At 44.2% G+C, this 16,473-nt stretch overlaps 1 protein-coding gene across 4 annotated transcripts in view; it reads right to left on the bottom strand.

Moving 5' to 3' along the window:
* The window catches only part of ASTN2 (astrotactin 2), a 704,920-nt gene that overhangs the window by 306,185 nt on the left and 382,262 nt on the right, over window positions 1-16,473 (bottom strand). For all 4 annotated transcript variants that reach the window (XM_080990791.1, XM_080990792.1, XM_080990793.1 and 1 more), the window contains 3 exons: window positions 15,537-15,621; window positions 14,534-14,608; window positions 11,320-11,457 (listed from right to left, as the gene is read on the bottom strand). In XM_080990791.1, the coding sequence (XP_080846917.1) occupies window positions 11,320-11,457; window positions 14,534-14,608; window positions 15,537-15,621 (298 nt within the window). The remainder of the gene's footprint in view (window positions 1-11,319; window positions 11,458-14,533; window positions 14,609-15,536; window positions 15,622-16,473) is intronic.

Genomic DNA, 16,473 nt, shown 5'->3' with positions numbered 1-16,473 from the left:
TGTGCACACAAACACCCATATATATCCCCTCAAAATATTTATATTTATGGTTTTCAGAGGGGTGGCCATGTTAGTCCATGGCAGCATTAACAATAAAGAGAACTGTGACTGAGGAACTTTAAAGACTAGGAAATTACCTAATTGTGGGATGAAATCTCACAGGCTGCAGCCCATTTCATCAGATGTGTACAAAAAGGCATCTGCAGCAGTTAACACACAATCTTCAGTTAAACCTAATCTATCGGGTAGGCTAAAGCTTCCTGCAGCCAATCAGAAGCCACACCTTGCTTTCTGAACATTTTGGAAGTTGAACGAACTTCTGGAAGGGATTCCATTTGACTTCCGAGGTACAACTGTATATAGGTAAAAATTGATGTTCCAGTGAGGTATGGTGGTGAGTTAGAAGTCTCTTATCAGCTTCCATGCTGAAAGAGATAGTGGTGTTTACGGTGGCTGCGAAGGTTTCCAGCTGCCAGAAAATTCATTCCAGGGTCAGGAGTGAAACATGTGGTCATCATCTTGAAGTTTTCTAAGAGCTGTGTCTCACAGGAGGGTCTGGAAGACAGCGTGTCTGGGACCCTGGGTGAGTAGAACAGCTCTGAAGCCAAGGAAATTAAAACCTTGCCCAAACTATACAACAGCCTCCTATGGACACTTGGCTTGCAACACATTATTTTCTTAGCTATAGAATGAATTGAGGAAGAAATTGAAAAATAATTCTTTATAAAAGCACACAAATAAGAGATAAGAGATCTGTGGACAGCTTAAAACGACAATCCTACAGGCTGGAATCTTTCTCAAGAAGCATTAAAGGATCTGTTACCATTAAATTTATCAACAGACTATGACTCTTTATTGTCTGTAATTTAAGTTGTACATCTTCTGCAAGTCCGTAAGTCTTCATCTCTTTGTGGAATTTACAGCTGCGTTATAAATCCTTAAGTGGGGGAGAGGTAGTAAATTAGGATTGATCAGAATATCTCACTGATCCTAGAAGATTGTTTGCAAGTGTTGCTTAAAGAGCAGCGAGTGGCATTGCAATCTGAATTCTGAGAAGTAATCCGAGAAGTAAAGGAAGAATTCAACAGAAAGATTAGCTTGTTGATTAGAAAAATAGGAGAAGTGGAATCTGCAGACGACAGAGAGGGGCCATTTTTGCCTGATCATGTTGAATCTGCAGACCCTGTGCTCAAAATATTTCTGATGCTCAGAGAAAAATGAACAGCTAATAGTTGAATAAATTGAATTACAAGAGGTGTTAGTGACAAGGCAAGACACGTTTTCTCCTGCCAGCTGTGACTTTAAGAGGTTGCTTAATGAGATTGCTGGGGGAGTGGATTTACAAATAGAGAAGGCTGGTAATGTACCCAAAGTTAGTTTTCTGAAGGACCGGAAGGGGAGAAGAGAGAAGAATTGAGGAAAATGGACTGTTGATTAGTATGACACTGAGATATGTTGGAACCCTTAAAATAAAAACATCACAAAAAGCTGGAAAAATATTAAATTAGGCCATCAGAAGATAAAAATGAAAGAGGAGGCATACTGGACTTCTGGAGTGAAAAAGAATTAGAGCATCAGTCTGCTTGTTTGTTTAATAGGAATAAATGCAAGGTCTGAGAAGAACAAGTCCATACAAGGACTGCACTCCATGCCCACCAATCAGGGGAGCACAAGGGGGTTGGGCAAGGTACAGTGGTACCTCGGGTTACAGACGCTTCAGGTTACAGACACTTCAGGTTACAGACTCCGCTAACCCAGAAATAGTACCTCGGGTTAAGAACTTTGCTTCAGGATGAGAATAGAAATCGTGCATTGGCGGCGCATTGGCAGCAGGAGGCCCCATTAGCTAAAGTGGTGCTTCAGGTTAAGAACAGTTTCAGGTTAAGAACAGACCTCCAGAACAAATTAAATTCTTAACTTGAGGTACCACTGTACAGCTGAGTTGAATACCCAATTGTTGTCTTATTTGGCTTGGAGAAGCAGCGTAGCTCAGTTGTCAGTTGGTCAGTTAACACTACCCAGATATCTGTTCAAAGTCAAACTCTTATAAAAATGCAAGGTCCAACAAATTCCTCCACTGCCTCAACTGACAATATCATTTCCCAGAAGACAGAAGAAGCAACAAGCATCTGTCTTGGGCCTAGTCCTCACAAATGGGAAGGAACTGATCAACCAAGTACTGAGAACCTTCAGAGGAAGTGATCATGTCCTCTTGGGTTTCATTATTCAGAGGCAAGTAAAAGCTGAGTGTAGTCAGACATGCACTCTAGACTTTAAGAAGGCCAATTTCAAAGAAGCTTAAGGAGCTACTGGGTGAGATCCCATGGTCAGAAATATTCAAAGATCAAGTAGCTCAAGATGGTGGGAGTTTCTTAAAGGTGAAAGATTGAAGGTACAAACGCAGACAATTCTAACAAGAGAGCATGAGACATCTAAAAACATCTGTGTGGCTGCATAACGAGCTTACAGATAACCTAAGATATAAGAAGGACATGTATAAGAAATGGAAAAGAGAAAGTACATGTGAAAGGATCTAGGGGTCTTGGTGGATCACAAGCTTAACATGAGTCAACAGGCTGATGCAGCAGCAAAAACCCCAACTAAGGCCATTTTAGGCTGCATCAACAGAAATATAGTGTCCAGATCAAGGGAAGTAATAGTACCACTGTATTCTGCCTTGGTCAGACTACACATGGAACACTGTGTCCAATTCTGGCACCACAATTTAAGAAAGCTGTTGATAAGCTGGGAATTGTGCAGAGGAGGGTGACCAGGATTATCAAGGGTCTGGAAACTAAGCCTTATGAGGAGTGCTTGAAGGAGATTGGTATGTTTAGCCTGGAAAAGAGGAGCCTGGGAAAAGATATGATAGCCATCTTCAAATATCTTAAGCGCTCCCACATAGAAGAGGGAGCATGCCTGTTTTCTCCTGCTCTTGAGGGCAAGACTCAAGGCAATGGCTTCAAGTTACACGAAAGGAGATTCCAACTCAACATTCAGAAAAACTTTCTGACAGTAAGAGCTGTTCAGCAGTGGAACAGACTCCCACAAGAGATGATGGACTCTCCTTCTTTGGAGGTATTTAAGCAGAGGTTGGATGGCCATCTGTCATGGATGCTTTAGCTGAGTTTCATGCACTGCAGGGGGTTGGACTAGACGACCCCCAGTGTCCTAATTGTAGAATTCTATGATTATATGATTCAGTCTTCTCTTCTTGCTTGCATGCCTGGCTTATGCCACAAACTGTATGAGCACGATTCATGCCACTTTACTGTTGTACACATTACTGAGCGCATTGACAGTGCCAAATAAATATTCAATATACCGTATCCACAAGCACTACAGTACCAATGCCGGGCAAGTTCTACCATTTCGCTGGAAGGTATTTTCCTGATCTACTGACTTATACTAAGGTAATTACTATGGCTTACAGCAAAGGCCAGGAAACTGTAATCTCCCCAGCATGGGGCATTTATCTCTGGTGATGACAGCACCACCGTGACGTGAAGCGATGTCCGGCAAAGCAATGATCAATTTGCTCCATCATGTTAAATCTGCCATTCATCACTGGTGCCTACTGTCAGGAGTGCAGGGATGCCTTTATCGGAGGCGGTTGATGCTGTTATTGACAGAGCAATAGACTTTGAAGGGAGCTCCCTCTACGGTTCAATGTAACCATTGATTAAAGGGTCTGATAAAGGACTTGCTCAGAGCTAAGCCATTTTCTTTCAGTGGCACTAGAAGCAAGAAAAAATAGATTGTGCAGGAAGCTACTCTTTCAGACAGGTGTACGGAATGTCCCGAAGCCAAAAGGTGGCATTACAAAGTTCTAAAAGCACTGGCAATCATTTTCTAGCACTCTAAATTCTGAGATCTTCAGATGAGGCTCTCCTCTTTCACTGCGAAAATCACATGGGCAGCAACTGGAGGCACAAGTCTTTATCTATGGCTGCATCCCAACTATGGAAATCTCTCCCAAGCATGTTCCCCCTGGAAGCACCATTGCTCTATTTTAGGAATGAAGCTGTCCTGTTCACTCAATTACTTGGGGGTTAATTCAATTTACCCATTGCTTTCTATCTCACTTTCTTTTTAATACTTTCTTTAAGTGCTGCCTTAGTTCAGAAGATCTTTTGTTGCTCCTTTCCATTTTCCAAGTATATAATGGTAATTACATCTGATGCCCTATTAAAATGTGGGGTTTTTTGGAGGGGGGTTATTGGGTTGTTGTTGTTTTTATTTTGATCATGTATTTTGTGGTTTTTCTATTTTGATTTTATTCTGTGAACTGCCCTGAGACCTGTGAGTATAGGGCAGTATATAAATTCTAATCATCATCATAATAAGTAGTAGTGGTGGTCTTTCTTTCTTTCTTTCTTTCTTTCTTTCTTTCTTTCTTTCTTTCTTTCTTTCTTTTATAGGTGTGATTGAAATCCACCAAGGAAAACAGATAGTTGCCTTAAAATGAGTTGATTTGTCTGACAGTCTAGTATTGCCTTCTCTGACTGACTGCAACTCTCCAGGATCTCAGGGCAAGGGTTTTCCCATCATCTACTATCTGATCCTTTTGATGCGAAGGTTTGGACCTGTGACCACCAGTTTGCAAAGCATGTGCTCTGTCACTGAGCAATAGCCCCCTCCCTGAAAGATGGTAGGGAGGCAGTGTTGTATTCAATTATTCACAAGCTGGGGAGGGAGGTAGGCAAATTGTTTTACACCATTGTGATATTTTACCCTCACAAGAATTCTTGAGGTAGATAGCTATTGCTCCCATTTTAAGGAAGGAGAACAGAGTCTGAAAGACATTTACTTGTCTCCAGGGATCTGCAACAAGATCCTGTCCAAGTCTGAGTTTGAATCATGCCACCAGATCGAAATATCAAAAGACCCTCTGGCAAAGTCAATTTTAAAGAGGACATGTTTAAAGGGCATCACAGAAAATCTACACACCCTACCACCAATCAGCATATTTTCCCTTCCGAGGGGGGGGGGGGTGTGTGTAATGCCAGAGACCATGCAATGAACCAAAAGCAAGTGAGTTCACTCTAGAGGAAAAAAATAAGATGAATCTGCAGCAAGCTAAAGAGAAAACATCCTTCCAGCTGATCCTCCCATCAAAGCTCCTCTAGAGCATGCCAGGCAAGTGCAGGGCCTTTCTATCTCTCCACAGTTACTATAACGATAGAGCCATAAGTCATGTCACCACAACAGCTAAGTCTCTGCTCCTGTGATTTATGTCTGCAGATGCTAAGAATTAAATAAATAATATTACAGAAACATTGTCTTTTTAGAACTGGTGGCAGAGCAAGTGGCCCTCAAGTTCCCAATGTGTAATGTGAGAATAAGAGGGCAAAGTGAGCAAATGCAACAGGCTTTGAAGCAGTAAGGCAGAAAATGCAAAAGATTCCTTAACTCTTTAAAAAAAGAAGAAGAAATTTTGCAGGGGATTCAGGTATTCCCCCCCCCCTCCGAGTTTCCCTTCACAGGGATGGAGGGAAAGCCATTCAGTTTTCATTTCCATGCAGACTTGCCTAATTCACACTTCCTGAGCCAATAAGCAAAATGGTGTACAGCTTATCTCTGGAAACATTGCGCTTCTCCAAATTGTGTCATGCAGTTCTCCAACCAAAACATGTGCACAGATATGCATAAATTAATGAAAATAATGTACAAAGCTATGAGAAAGAAGTATCGGGAAATAACCTAAGCACACTGCTTCCCTAGCGCATGTGTAGAATGGATCTTAAGTAACCATACACCCTCCGCTATCTCTTCTGCACACAGTTTAGTGTTCCTGCAATGAACAGACACTAGTGATTAGGCCTGGTTTGAGTGTCATGGTAACCCAAATCATGGTGTACTGTTATTGCATAAATATGCTGGTTTCTGGAGGGAGCTTGCACATAATTTGCTGCTCCTTCCTGAGCTTTCTAGGTTACTGTGGGACTGTAGCTAAGCCAGATTTTAACCTGGCATTTTGTCTGAACCTGGGATTGTGCTTAAGACATGTAATTATTCCCATTCACGAAGTCTCAAGGATCCAAACAATCCTTTATAAATACCATCATCTCTAGAAAGCAGAATCCTTTTCTGAACAAGCACACAAAAGCAGATCAGCATCCCCACCACCACAAAACCCTCACCACACATATCTGCTGCACTCAAGACACCTTCATTAAGATAGAAGGGTCATGCTGAGACCTTCACCCTGAGAGCTATAAAGAACTTAAGTATTTTCACAATGCAGGTGCTTGACAATTTTCCTCCATTAAGCTCTTAGCAAAGCATGACCTCCAGGCAAAGGTGTCAGGCTAATAAGAGCCCTAGAGGAATATGGTGTGCTCAAAAATAAGGGCTGGGGGTGGGGATGGGGATGGTACCATGACTACAGAGGAGGAGAGAGGAATGCCCTGGCAGCCTTGCCGCTAAGGCAACATGTCATAACATGGTCAGGGGAGCATCCAGTTCAGTGGCAGGTATAAAATAAGTCTGGGAAACAAAGCCAGGCTGTGCTCCAAGGAACCTCTCAAGCAGGTCTTCTATTCCAATGGATGTCAGAGAAAAGAATAGAAGATCCCTGCCAGAGAGAGTGAAAGATCAGCCTGGGACAACAACTTGTACGGAGCTTACATCAGGCTTTCCCAGCCTGCTGCCTTACAGATGTCCTTGATCTGGGGTGTGGGTGACAATCTTCTGGCTTGTCAAACCTACCACGCTGGTGTTGCTTTCCTAGAAACCCTAAGTTCCGCCAACCAGTGCCAAGTGCAAAAGATACCAGGTTGGAATGAAGAACAGGTACCTCTGAGCACATTCTAAGCCAGTAATTTTGCTTTCAGTAATTTTTTTGTACAGGCCTTTCACACAAAAGTTCACCCCTGCTAGATTTCTTCCTTTCAGCATCCTGGTTTACACAGTGGGGTAGAAGTGTGTGTATATATATATATATATATATATATATATATATATATCCTGTCTTTAAAGAATTGGGAGCAAGAAACCCTTGCTGATCTTCTGCTTGTCAGAGATCTACCAATAGATCCTGATCCACCTTCTGACCAACCTGAATATAGACTCCAGCTACCATCAGCCCCAGCCTGCAAGGTCATGGGTCAGGAATGATGGATCTGGTGGGCACCATGTTGGCTACCCCCACCCCCATTATAGATGTTCAACAATATCTGCAATTTTTGTTTGAGGAAGGAATAATCTGAAGATAGCAATCTAAATTGTTTCAGGAAAGTACTATCTGTACTCATCAGGAGCAGCTGAGGACATTTTTGTCTCAACAAACTTTCCCAGCTAGGTGAAATGGTCTCCTCTGCCTTAGGTGTTAATTCTCTATTGTTTTAAAACCTATTTTCAGTTGCTTTTGTACTGCTTATAAATCCATTTTAGCTGTTTTTATGAAGTATCTGCAAATTGCCTTCGGCACTTATGTAAGAAGTGCTTTAATAATAACAATATAATGAAGAAAATGGTGATGGAGGGGGTAAAAACTGAGGAGGGAAGAGATAAACTTTTGGCTGTTTCTTGCAATGTGAACAAAACAGAGAGACCCAGCTCTTAATTCTAGACTAACATCTCCACAGCAGCTTATGCAGCTGTGATCAAGATTACTTTCAAGTAAAAAGATATGTAGAAATCATTGAATGCTACACCAATTTCGTCTTTCAGGCTGAGCTTCACCTGAGAAGAGCTCAGGTTTGAATACAGACACAATACATCACTCTTTGGTTCCCAATGTATTTGTGGAGCCTTCCATAATTCAACATCAAATATTTATTACCACATTTATTAAATGTTAAATAATTTAACATCTGCTATGTGTCACCGAGGTGTTCAGTTAACTATTTTCCCTTTGTTGCATCTGAGTCACCAGTTTTTTCACATCTTGTATTCTAAAGTTGTGGTTCTCTTCTTGAGAGGCACAACCACAGACCTTCTGCAGCTCTCTCATATTCCTGTCTCTACTGTTGTTGTTTTCCTTATGGGCAAGATTAACCACCTGCCAATGAGTATTTAAATCGTTCCCCCCCCCCCAATAGTGTTGAATCTAAATAGTGGGTTATCAATCCAAGCCTTCATCAACTAGCTTTGGGCATAGAAGCACAAGTAATGCATTTAATTTTATTGGTTCTCGATCCATTCCAGTCCGGCTTCCACACTGGTCATGGGACCGAGACAGCTCTGGTCGCCCTAACAGATGATCTCTGCAGGCAGCTGAATCGAGGCGGGTCGGGGCTGCTGATTCTTCTAGACCTGTCAGCAGCCTTCGACATGGTCGATCACGAACTTCTGGACCACCGCCTTGTCGACGTGCGGATCCAGGGCACAGTCCTTCAATGGCTGCGCTCGTTTCTCTCTGGTCGGGGACAGAGGGTGGCGCTTGGGGGGGGAATTGTCATCGCGCCACTCCTTGGTGTGTGGAGTGCCTCAGGGTGCGATTCTCTCCCCGATGCTTTTTAACATCTTTATGCGCCCCCTCGCCCAGCTTGTCCGGAGTTTTGGGTTGGGTTGCCATCAGTATGCCGATGACACCCAACTCTATCTGTTGATGGATTGCCATCCTGACTCGGCCCCAGACACACTGACCAGATGTCTGGAAGCTGTGGCTGGATGGTTACGTGGGAGCCGGTTGAAGTTAAATCCTTCGAAGACAGAGGTCCTTTGGCTGGGACAGGGCGATATGGGATTGAGGGGGCAACTCCCATCTCTTGCGGGGGTGCAATTAGTGCCAGCATCGTCCGTTAAGAGTTTGGGTGTAATCTTCGATACCTCCCTCTCTATGGAGGCGCAGATTACAGCTATAACAAAGGTGGCATTTTTTCATCTCCGCCAAGCTAAGCAGTTGGCTCCTTATCTCTCTCGCCCTGACCTAGCCACTGTGATCCACGCGACGGTCACCTCCAGACTGGATTATTGTAACTCGTTCTACGTGGGGCTGCCCTTGAGACTGACCCAGAAACTCCAGCGGGTGCAGAATGCCGTGGCGAGACTCCTTATGGGGTCTTCGCTGTGAGATCATATTCATCCGGTACTATACCAGCTACACTGACCCCCAGTGGAGTACAGGATCAGGTTTAAGGTGCTGGTTTTAACCTTTAAAGCCCTATACGGCCTAGGACTCTCGTACCTACGGGACCGCCTCTCCTGGTATGTCCCACAGAGAAATTTACGGTCTGCAAATAAAAACATCTTGAAGGTCCCAGGCCTCAGAGAGGTTAGGCTGGCCTCAACTAGAGCCAGGGCTTTCTCGGCTGCGGCTCCAACCTGGTGGAACGCTCTGTCACAAGAGACTAGGGCCCTGCAGGACCTGACATCTTTCCGCAGGGCCTGCAAGACAGAGCTGTTCCACCAGGCCTTTGGTCAGGGCGCAGCCTGGCCCCCTCCTCTGGCAATCTGCACAGAATTTTGCTTAATGGTTGCCATCAATTTGATTTTAATTAATTTTATAATGAATGTTTTTAGAATGTTGGATTATTTTGATTGTTGTTAGCCACTCTGAGCCCAGCTTCGGCTGGGGAGGGTGGGATATAAATAAAAATTTATTATTATTATTATTATCATTATTATTATTATTATTATTATTATTATTATTCATGGCAAACCAGTTAGCCTATGAGGCAGGACACCATTGCTGTTGTCTGGGAAGTGGGAGCATTTATAATTATTTCTTCACTGGAGAAAAAATTGTAGCCTTGTCTACTACCAAGCCTGCCTAACTTGCAATGGAAAGTAACAACTGAACCTGAATTTGGAGTTTCAAAACAATCCAAATTATGAGCTCTCATATGCAAATTCTAAGAGATTTTCTATGGGTGTGGACTGGCATACACACACACACACACACACACACACGTTTAGAAGTGAGCTCTTGTGCATAACTTAGCTCACTATGATAATTATGGAGCCATTTTATTAATCCCTTGTAACCCCTTCCCAGAGCACAGTTGTGAACAGCACTGATTTGCTGTCCCTTATGTCAACCATGAAACAACCTTCACTCCCTCTTGGAGCAGTTTTTCAACAGCAACAAAGGAAAATAATACCATATTGGCCTGAATATAAGCCTCACTTTTCCCCCAAACTCCGGCCGTGAAAAGTTAAAGTGTAGCTTATATTCACGACCTTACAGTATGCAGCCAGGAGCGTGGGGCAAACAGCACCAGGAGTGCAGCAAAGCAGTGCCTGCCCTGTTCATGGTCCCCCATCCTCTTGCCCAAGGCCGTAAAGGGAGAGAGCAAGGAAGGGGAAAGGCCACTGGCAACCCAGCACGCCCCCCCCCCCAGTATGCAGCCAGGAGCAGTGAGGAATGGAGCGGCTTATATTCTGGGTTCTCTCTCTCTCTCTCTCTCTCTCTTTCCTTCCTTCCTTCCTTCCTTCCTTCCTTCCTTCCTTCCTTCCTTCCTTCCTCCCTTCCTTTCTCTCCCCCCTCCAATTTTAAAGGTGCAGCTTATTCGGGTGCAGCTTATACTCGGGCCAATACGGTTATAATTTGAACTATTTATAATTTAAAATATACAGAATACCAAGGAAAGGTTTGATGAGCTAACCATGTACATCACCTGAATAGGCAAATAACAGTATTTGCTATAAGGATAGCAAAAGCACTTAGAGCAGGATTGATATTATCTGAAGAGCCAAAGTGCTTGCTTGAAACAGGGGAGGGGGCAGCAGCACAGAGCTCACACCACAGCAAAAAACAAACCATTTAAATTTATTATTTATTTTATTATTAAATTTATATTCTGCCTTTCTTCCCAAAGGAGCCCTGGACAGCAAAGACGCAAGTGCTAAAACAATTAAAACATCAAAAACAATCTCACTGCAGAAGCAGTCGGGGAAAATATTTTTACTTATAAGGCTTGTTGAAAAAGTGAAGTCTTCAGTCAGTGCCAAAATTATAACGCAGACAGCGCCTGTCTAATATTTAATGGCAGGGAATTCCCAAAGGGAAACGGACACCACCCTAAGGGCCCCGATGCATGGTAAGACAGTATCTGCAGGAAGCCATCTTTGTTTAAATATTAACAGACATGTCTGTGCACAACCCAGTTTCCCTGGCTTGGAGTACAACGGCAAAAAAGCCAAGAGAAAAACAACACATCTCCCATCTCTACAAAGGAACAAGTTCGTATCACTATAAATATCAAGGGTATCGTTAACAGCGTAATATGAGGGCTCATCCGGTAAATCACCATGTGTCCCATGCAGAGAGAGAAGCCTAGGCAGAGGTTTCACTGCAACAGCTCACTCCATTTTAGAAACCTAAATGGGTACTGCGACCTTCCCTCATCCACAGTGCAGTATCATCCTTACCTGACATCTGATGGATCTTCGGTCACCAGGACATCTGTCTTGCAGCTGGCCAGCGGGTTTATAGAAAGCTCCACCGGAGGAACCACAAAGCTCTTGCTAACAGGCAGCCAGAGACCCTGGCCTAGGCTGTAGGTGGACCTTCAAAAAAGAGCAGAAGATGAGAATGGTGCCTACGTTCTTTACATTCTACATATACTCTTGTTGCTCTCGTTCCAAAACTTAGTGCTCTTTTTAACACAGAATACATGAGCTTTTTGCTACTTGCAAATTAATAGCTGACAGAAGTGCTGAACCCTATAGAGTTATTTGTTCCTTAACATTTCATGGTGGCTGATGACCACTGGTACTAGTAGGGTGGAAGACAGGGAGGGCAACAAACTGTAGGTGGACCCAGAGAAAAAGACCACCAGAGCCAACTAATTCTGGTTTTGTCCCCACCCTCTTCCTCCCTGCTGAGTTCTGCAAGAGGTAACCCTGAGATGGAGGGGAAAGCTGACAGGTTCCTGGACTGGTTGGAAGGAAGAAGGCAGGCAAGTTGGTGAGGCAGCGCCCCATTTGCACAGACAATCTTCTAACAGAATATGGAATTTATCCATCTGAGGACCACTTCATAGGGCTTTCTTAGTGGTATTCCTGAAATCATGGAAAGACTTTGCCTTTTGAGGTTCATTTTAAAGACTCATTTATTTATATCTTTTTATAATTAATATGTTTTATAGGTTGCTGGCATTCACTGCCTACCTTGTAACTTGGGTTTTATTCCCTGTCCTGAGAAGCACCGGTAATAATTAGGGATGGAGGAAAATATGAAGAGGTCGACCTACACCAGGGGTCGGCAAACTAAGGCCCCAGGGGCTGGATGTGGCCCCCCAGGCTCATCAATCCTGCCCGCAGACCCTGCCGCCTGCTCAGTCAGTCCCCGCCCGCTGAGGATGCCTCGCCACGTGGAGACTGACTTCTGCGATGCTAGCATGGCTTCTGGGTGGGTGGCGACGCTGATGCAGCTTCGGATTGGCTGCAGGAAGCTCCTGCAGCCAATCCAAAGCCGCGGACGGCTCTGGGTGGGCGATGACGCTGGCGCGGCTTCAGATTGGCTGCAGGAAGTTCCTGCAGCCAGTCAGAAATCTCGCTGCCCACACACTGAGGCAAACCCAGCGTGGCCATGGACGGAGAGGCCGGTGAGTGGGCGTCGGGTCTGGGCTGCGCCATGGGCATTGTGACAGGCGCGTCATGGGGCTTCAGCCAGAGCTTGGCGTGCCTGCTGGCCCCACACCTGGTGCCCGGCTTGACGCTGCTGCTGGTGGCATGCTTGGCAGCCGCGCTGAAGCAGCTGGAGGGTGAGCTGTGCGCCACCTGCCCGGTGCCCTTCATGCGCTGCCTGCCCACAGACCAGGCCTCAGACGACGGGCTGCAGCACTTGGTGCACACCGCCTGGGAGCTCCACGGGGATGGGCCAATGGAGTTGCTGCTGCTCGGTGAGCAGGCGCCACCGAGACACGCTCCTGAGCACATGCAGAGTGCATTCCTCCTCCAGGTCCGGTGACAACTGCAGGACCAGCTTGCAGGGTATTTATATTTTTCAAAATATAGTCCAGCCCCCCACAAGGTCTGAGGGACAGTGGACTGCCCCCTGATGAAAAAGTTTGCTGACCCCTGACCTACACTATGGTGTCTTTTGTGCTGGAATATTTTATGCAATCAAGAAGAAGAAGAAGAGTTTGGATTTGATATCCCGCCTTTCACCCCCTTTAAGGAGTCTCAAAGCGGCTAACATTATCCTTTCCCTTCCTCCCCCACAACAAGCACTCTGTGAGGTGAGTGGGGCTGAGAGACTTCAGAGAAGTGTGACTGGCCCAAGGTCACCCAGCAGCTGCATGTGGAGGAGCGGAGACGCGAACCCGGTTCCCCAGATTATGTGACTACCGCTCTTAACCACTACACCACACTGGCTCTCAAGAGGAGAATCACATGGTTTGCTTCTTTAATAACATTATTTACCTCAACTTTTGGTTCCCAGAAGAGCTTTCTAGGCAGATTACATTTTTTAAAAAAAATGAACGAAAAGCTAACAATCAGGGACAGCAAAAAAGCAATTTTGCAACAGGGAAAACAAAAGTTGAAGCCACAAGCTTTGGTGAAATGGAAGAGTATTTATTAAACTCCAACAAACTACAATATAGAAGACCCATCAAATTTCCCAAAGTACTGGATTCCCACAACCCAGGTGCCACAACTGAAAAGGCCTTGTCATAAGTTCCTGTCAGCCAAACTCTGATGGCAAGGAGAGCAAGTAAGTGAGCTCTAACCTGATGCACAAATAAACATTAATTCTGCTTCTCGGCTGGCAAACCACCTCAAAATTTTCTCTCAGGAGCTGGTGTAGTGGGCTGTAATGCTCTGGCACAAAGAATCAGACAGGGCCAGACCCAGCCAGATGCATCTGAAAGGGATTCATTGTTCCCCTTATTTCTATTATTATTATTATTATTATTACCACCTATTAGTCACTTTCTAATAACTAGAAGCACATTTTAACAAGTGTGTGCATTAAAACCAACCTCTGGAGTAGTGTGGGAATAAGCAGACATAGGGCATCCTTCACATAAGTAAAACACCTGGCTGCAGTTAAATAAAGAAATGCTACCACAAACAGTTAAAATGGACCCATCTAGCATTGTTAATAGGGTGAGGTGAATAGTTTAAACACCCAGAAAATTTGTCATGTTGCCTGGCTCTCATCTTTAGTGAGAGAGTCTGTCAATTGTAGCCAGGAAGGGAACCTAGTTGAAACATCCTGAAATGCACAAGAAGGATAACATGTTGGAGGGTTTTTTTTTCATTGGTGGCAGATGACAGAGACTGTGACACCATGAGACCAGTGTAAAACCAAATAAAATAAAGGTTTTATTACAAAACAACGAACACAACAAAGCTTGTGGGTGTTTTTCCTGCAGGCAGGGTTCAAACTGCAGCTTTTCTCCTTTTGTGGTCATGGCCAGCTGCACCCAATCAGCCCAGAGCTTACAGAAACTGTTCTTAAAGGTACAAACATCTTTGCTGTTTCTGTGCAGAATGTTTCTTTCCCAACATAACATGCCAAGATAACAACTTCTTGATTCTGATTGTGTAAATAAGGTCTGACAGAATGAAACAAAAACTGGCTGGCAGCTCCCATATCTGCCAAAAGTCCATTTGAAGAGGTTGCATGACTCACCGAAGTATTTTTTCAGGTGCTTGTTCTCCTGTAACCAAGTCATAGCCCCTTTCCAGTGTTGTATATGGCCAAGGCCTGAAAGATATGGAAAAAGAAGAATCTCATGAAACCAGGAAAGAAAAAGAAAGGAGAGAATCTGTTAGCAGAGAGGTAGCATTTATTTTATTCATATGCTACATTTTAGAGTGTAGCATCACAATGTGACATACAAATCAAGTGTAGGAATGCAAGAAGCTGCCTCATAACAAGCCATAACATTGGTTCTTTCTCTACAATAGGGATGGGGGACCTTCTCCAACCCATGGGCCACGCTTCTTGGGGACTTGGTCCAGAAGCAAAAAATGGACATAGCAATAAATGCAGAATTTTACATTTGTATAGTGGGGTGGTTTCTGCACACACTCATACATCCCTCTCTATACTCTATATCCAGACAAGCAAGAGGTGTTATCAAAGTGCAAGGAAGGACACATTCCAGGTAGGCAAAAACTCTCAAGGAGGGAGCAGAGCTCAGTCGGTGAGCATCCCCTCTCAACATTTCTTGGATGAAAATAGGGACATCCCATTCCATAATGATAATTTTTTCTATTTATATCCCACACAGCCACTCTGAGCAGCTTCCAACATATAAAAAACATAATAAAACATTAAAAATAAAAATAAAACCTTCCCTATACAGGATTGCCTTCAGACAGCTCAGGGATCAGATAAATCCAACGTTTCTCCAATGAAAATAGGGATATCCTAAGGAAAAGTTGGACATTCTGGGATCAAATCAGAAACCGGGATGGCTTCTCTAAATCAGGGTGGTGGGGAAGGGGTGGTGGCGTTTGCACCCGCAAGCACCTACTTGGCCAAGGTGGAAAACAGAAGGCTGGACTGGTTGGGACATTCATGTGGCCCAGCAGGGATCAGTCTGGATGCAACAGGTAGGCCAGTCACCACCACCACTACCATTTGCCAGCTTTTATTGCCTTTCCCATTTGGAATACTTTGCACTCACCCTTCACTGTGTCCCCAGTCATTGCGCACACACAAGTGTTGATGCACAGGGTCAGGTCCATAGCCCTCATGACAGCTGCACTCACCTAGAAAGAGAGAACACATGTTGGAATGCTAAACTCCTAGCAATGGGATAGTTCACCACCTCTCATGAAAGTCTGTTCCACTGTTGAACAGCTCTTACTGTCAGAAAGTTCTTTCTGATGTTGAGTCGGAATCTCCTTGAAGTCATTGGTTTAGGTCTTACCCTCCAGGGCAGAAGAAAACAAGCTTACGCCACCTTCCATGTGGCTATCATATCTCCTCTCAGTCTCCTTTTTACCAGCCTAAACATACCCAGCAACCTCAACAATTCCTCGTAAGGCTTGGTTTCCAGACCCTTGATCATCTTGGTTGCCCTCCTCTGTACAAATTCCAGTTTGTCAACAACCTTCTTAAATTGTTCAAAGTGGGATATAAGGGCTCATGCAATTCTGAAGATATTCTGGACTCTGTTTATACAAATGAAAGACAAGAAACTAAAGAGTGCATTGAACCATCCTCATGATATGTTATATGTGAATGTTAGTATGGAATGGAACAAAGAACACAGGAAGGTATCACTTGGTCCATTGACTGGCAGCAGCTCCTCAATGTTTCAAGCAGGGAGTCTTTCACAGCCCTACCTAGAGTTGCCAAGGACTGAGCCTGAGAGCTTTTGCATACAAATCAGATGCTCTACCAGTGAGCCATGTCCTTTCTCCTAAAGAGAAACCCAATACACATTCTAACATTCTGAAACACATCCTTAATATGAGAAGGGGAGAAAAGAAGAGAAACCAAATGCATATTCCATATACTAATAAATATAGTTTTTATATTAAATATCAGTTCATATGCAACTTTCTTGCATGGGGGGAGGAGAAAGGACTAAAGCTTCCCTTCCCATTTGGCAAGAT

Source organism: Podarcis pityusensis (assembly GCF_964106645.2).
Source record: "Podarcis pityusensis genome assembly, chromosome: Z".
Lineage (NCBI taxonomy): Eukaryota > Metazoa > Chordata > Lepidosauria > Squamata > Lacertidae > Podarcis > Podarcis pityusensis.
The sequence above is the reverse complement of the archived record's forward strand: the minus strand, read 5'-3'. Positions and strand labels throughout refer to the sequence as shown.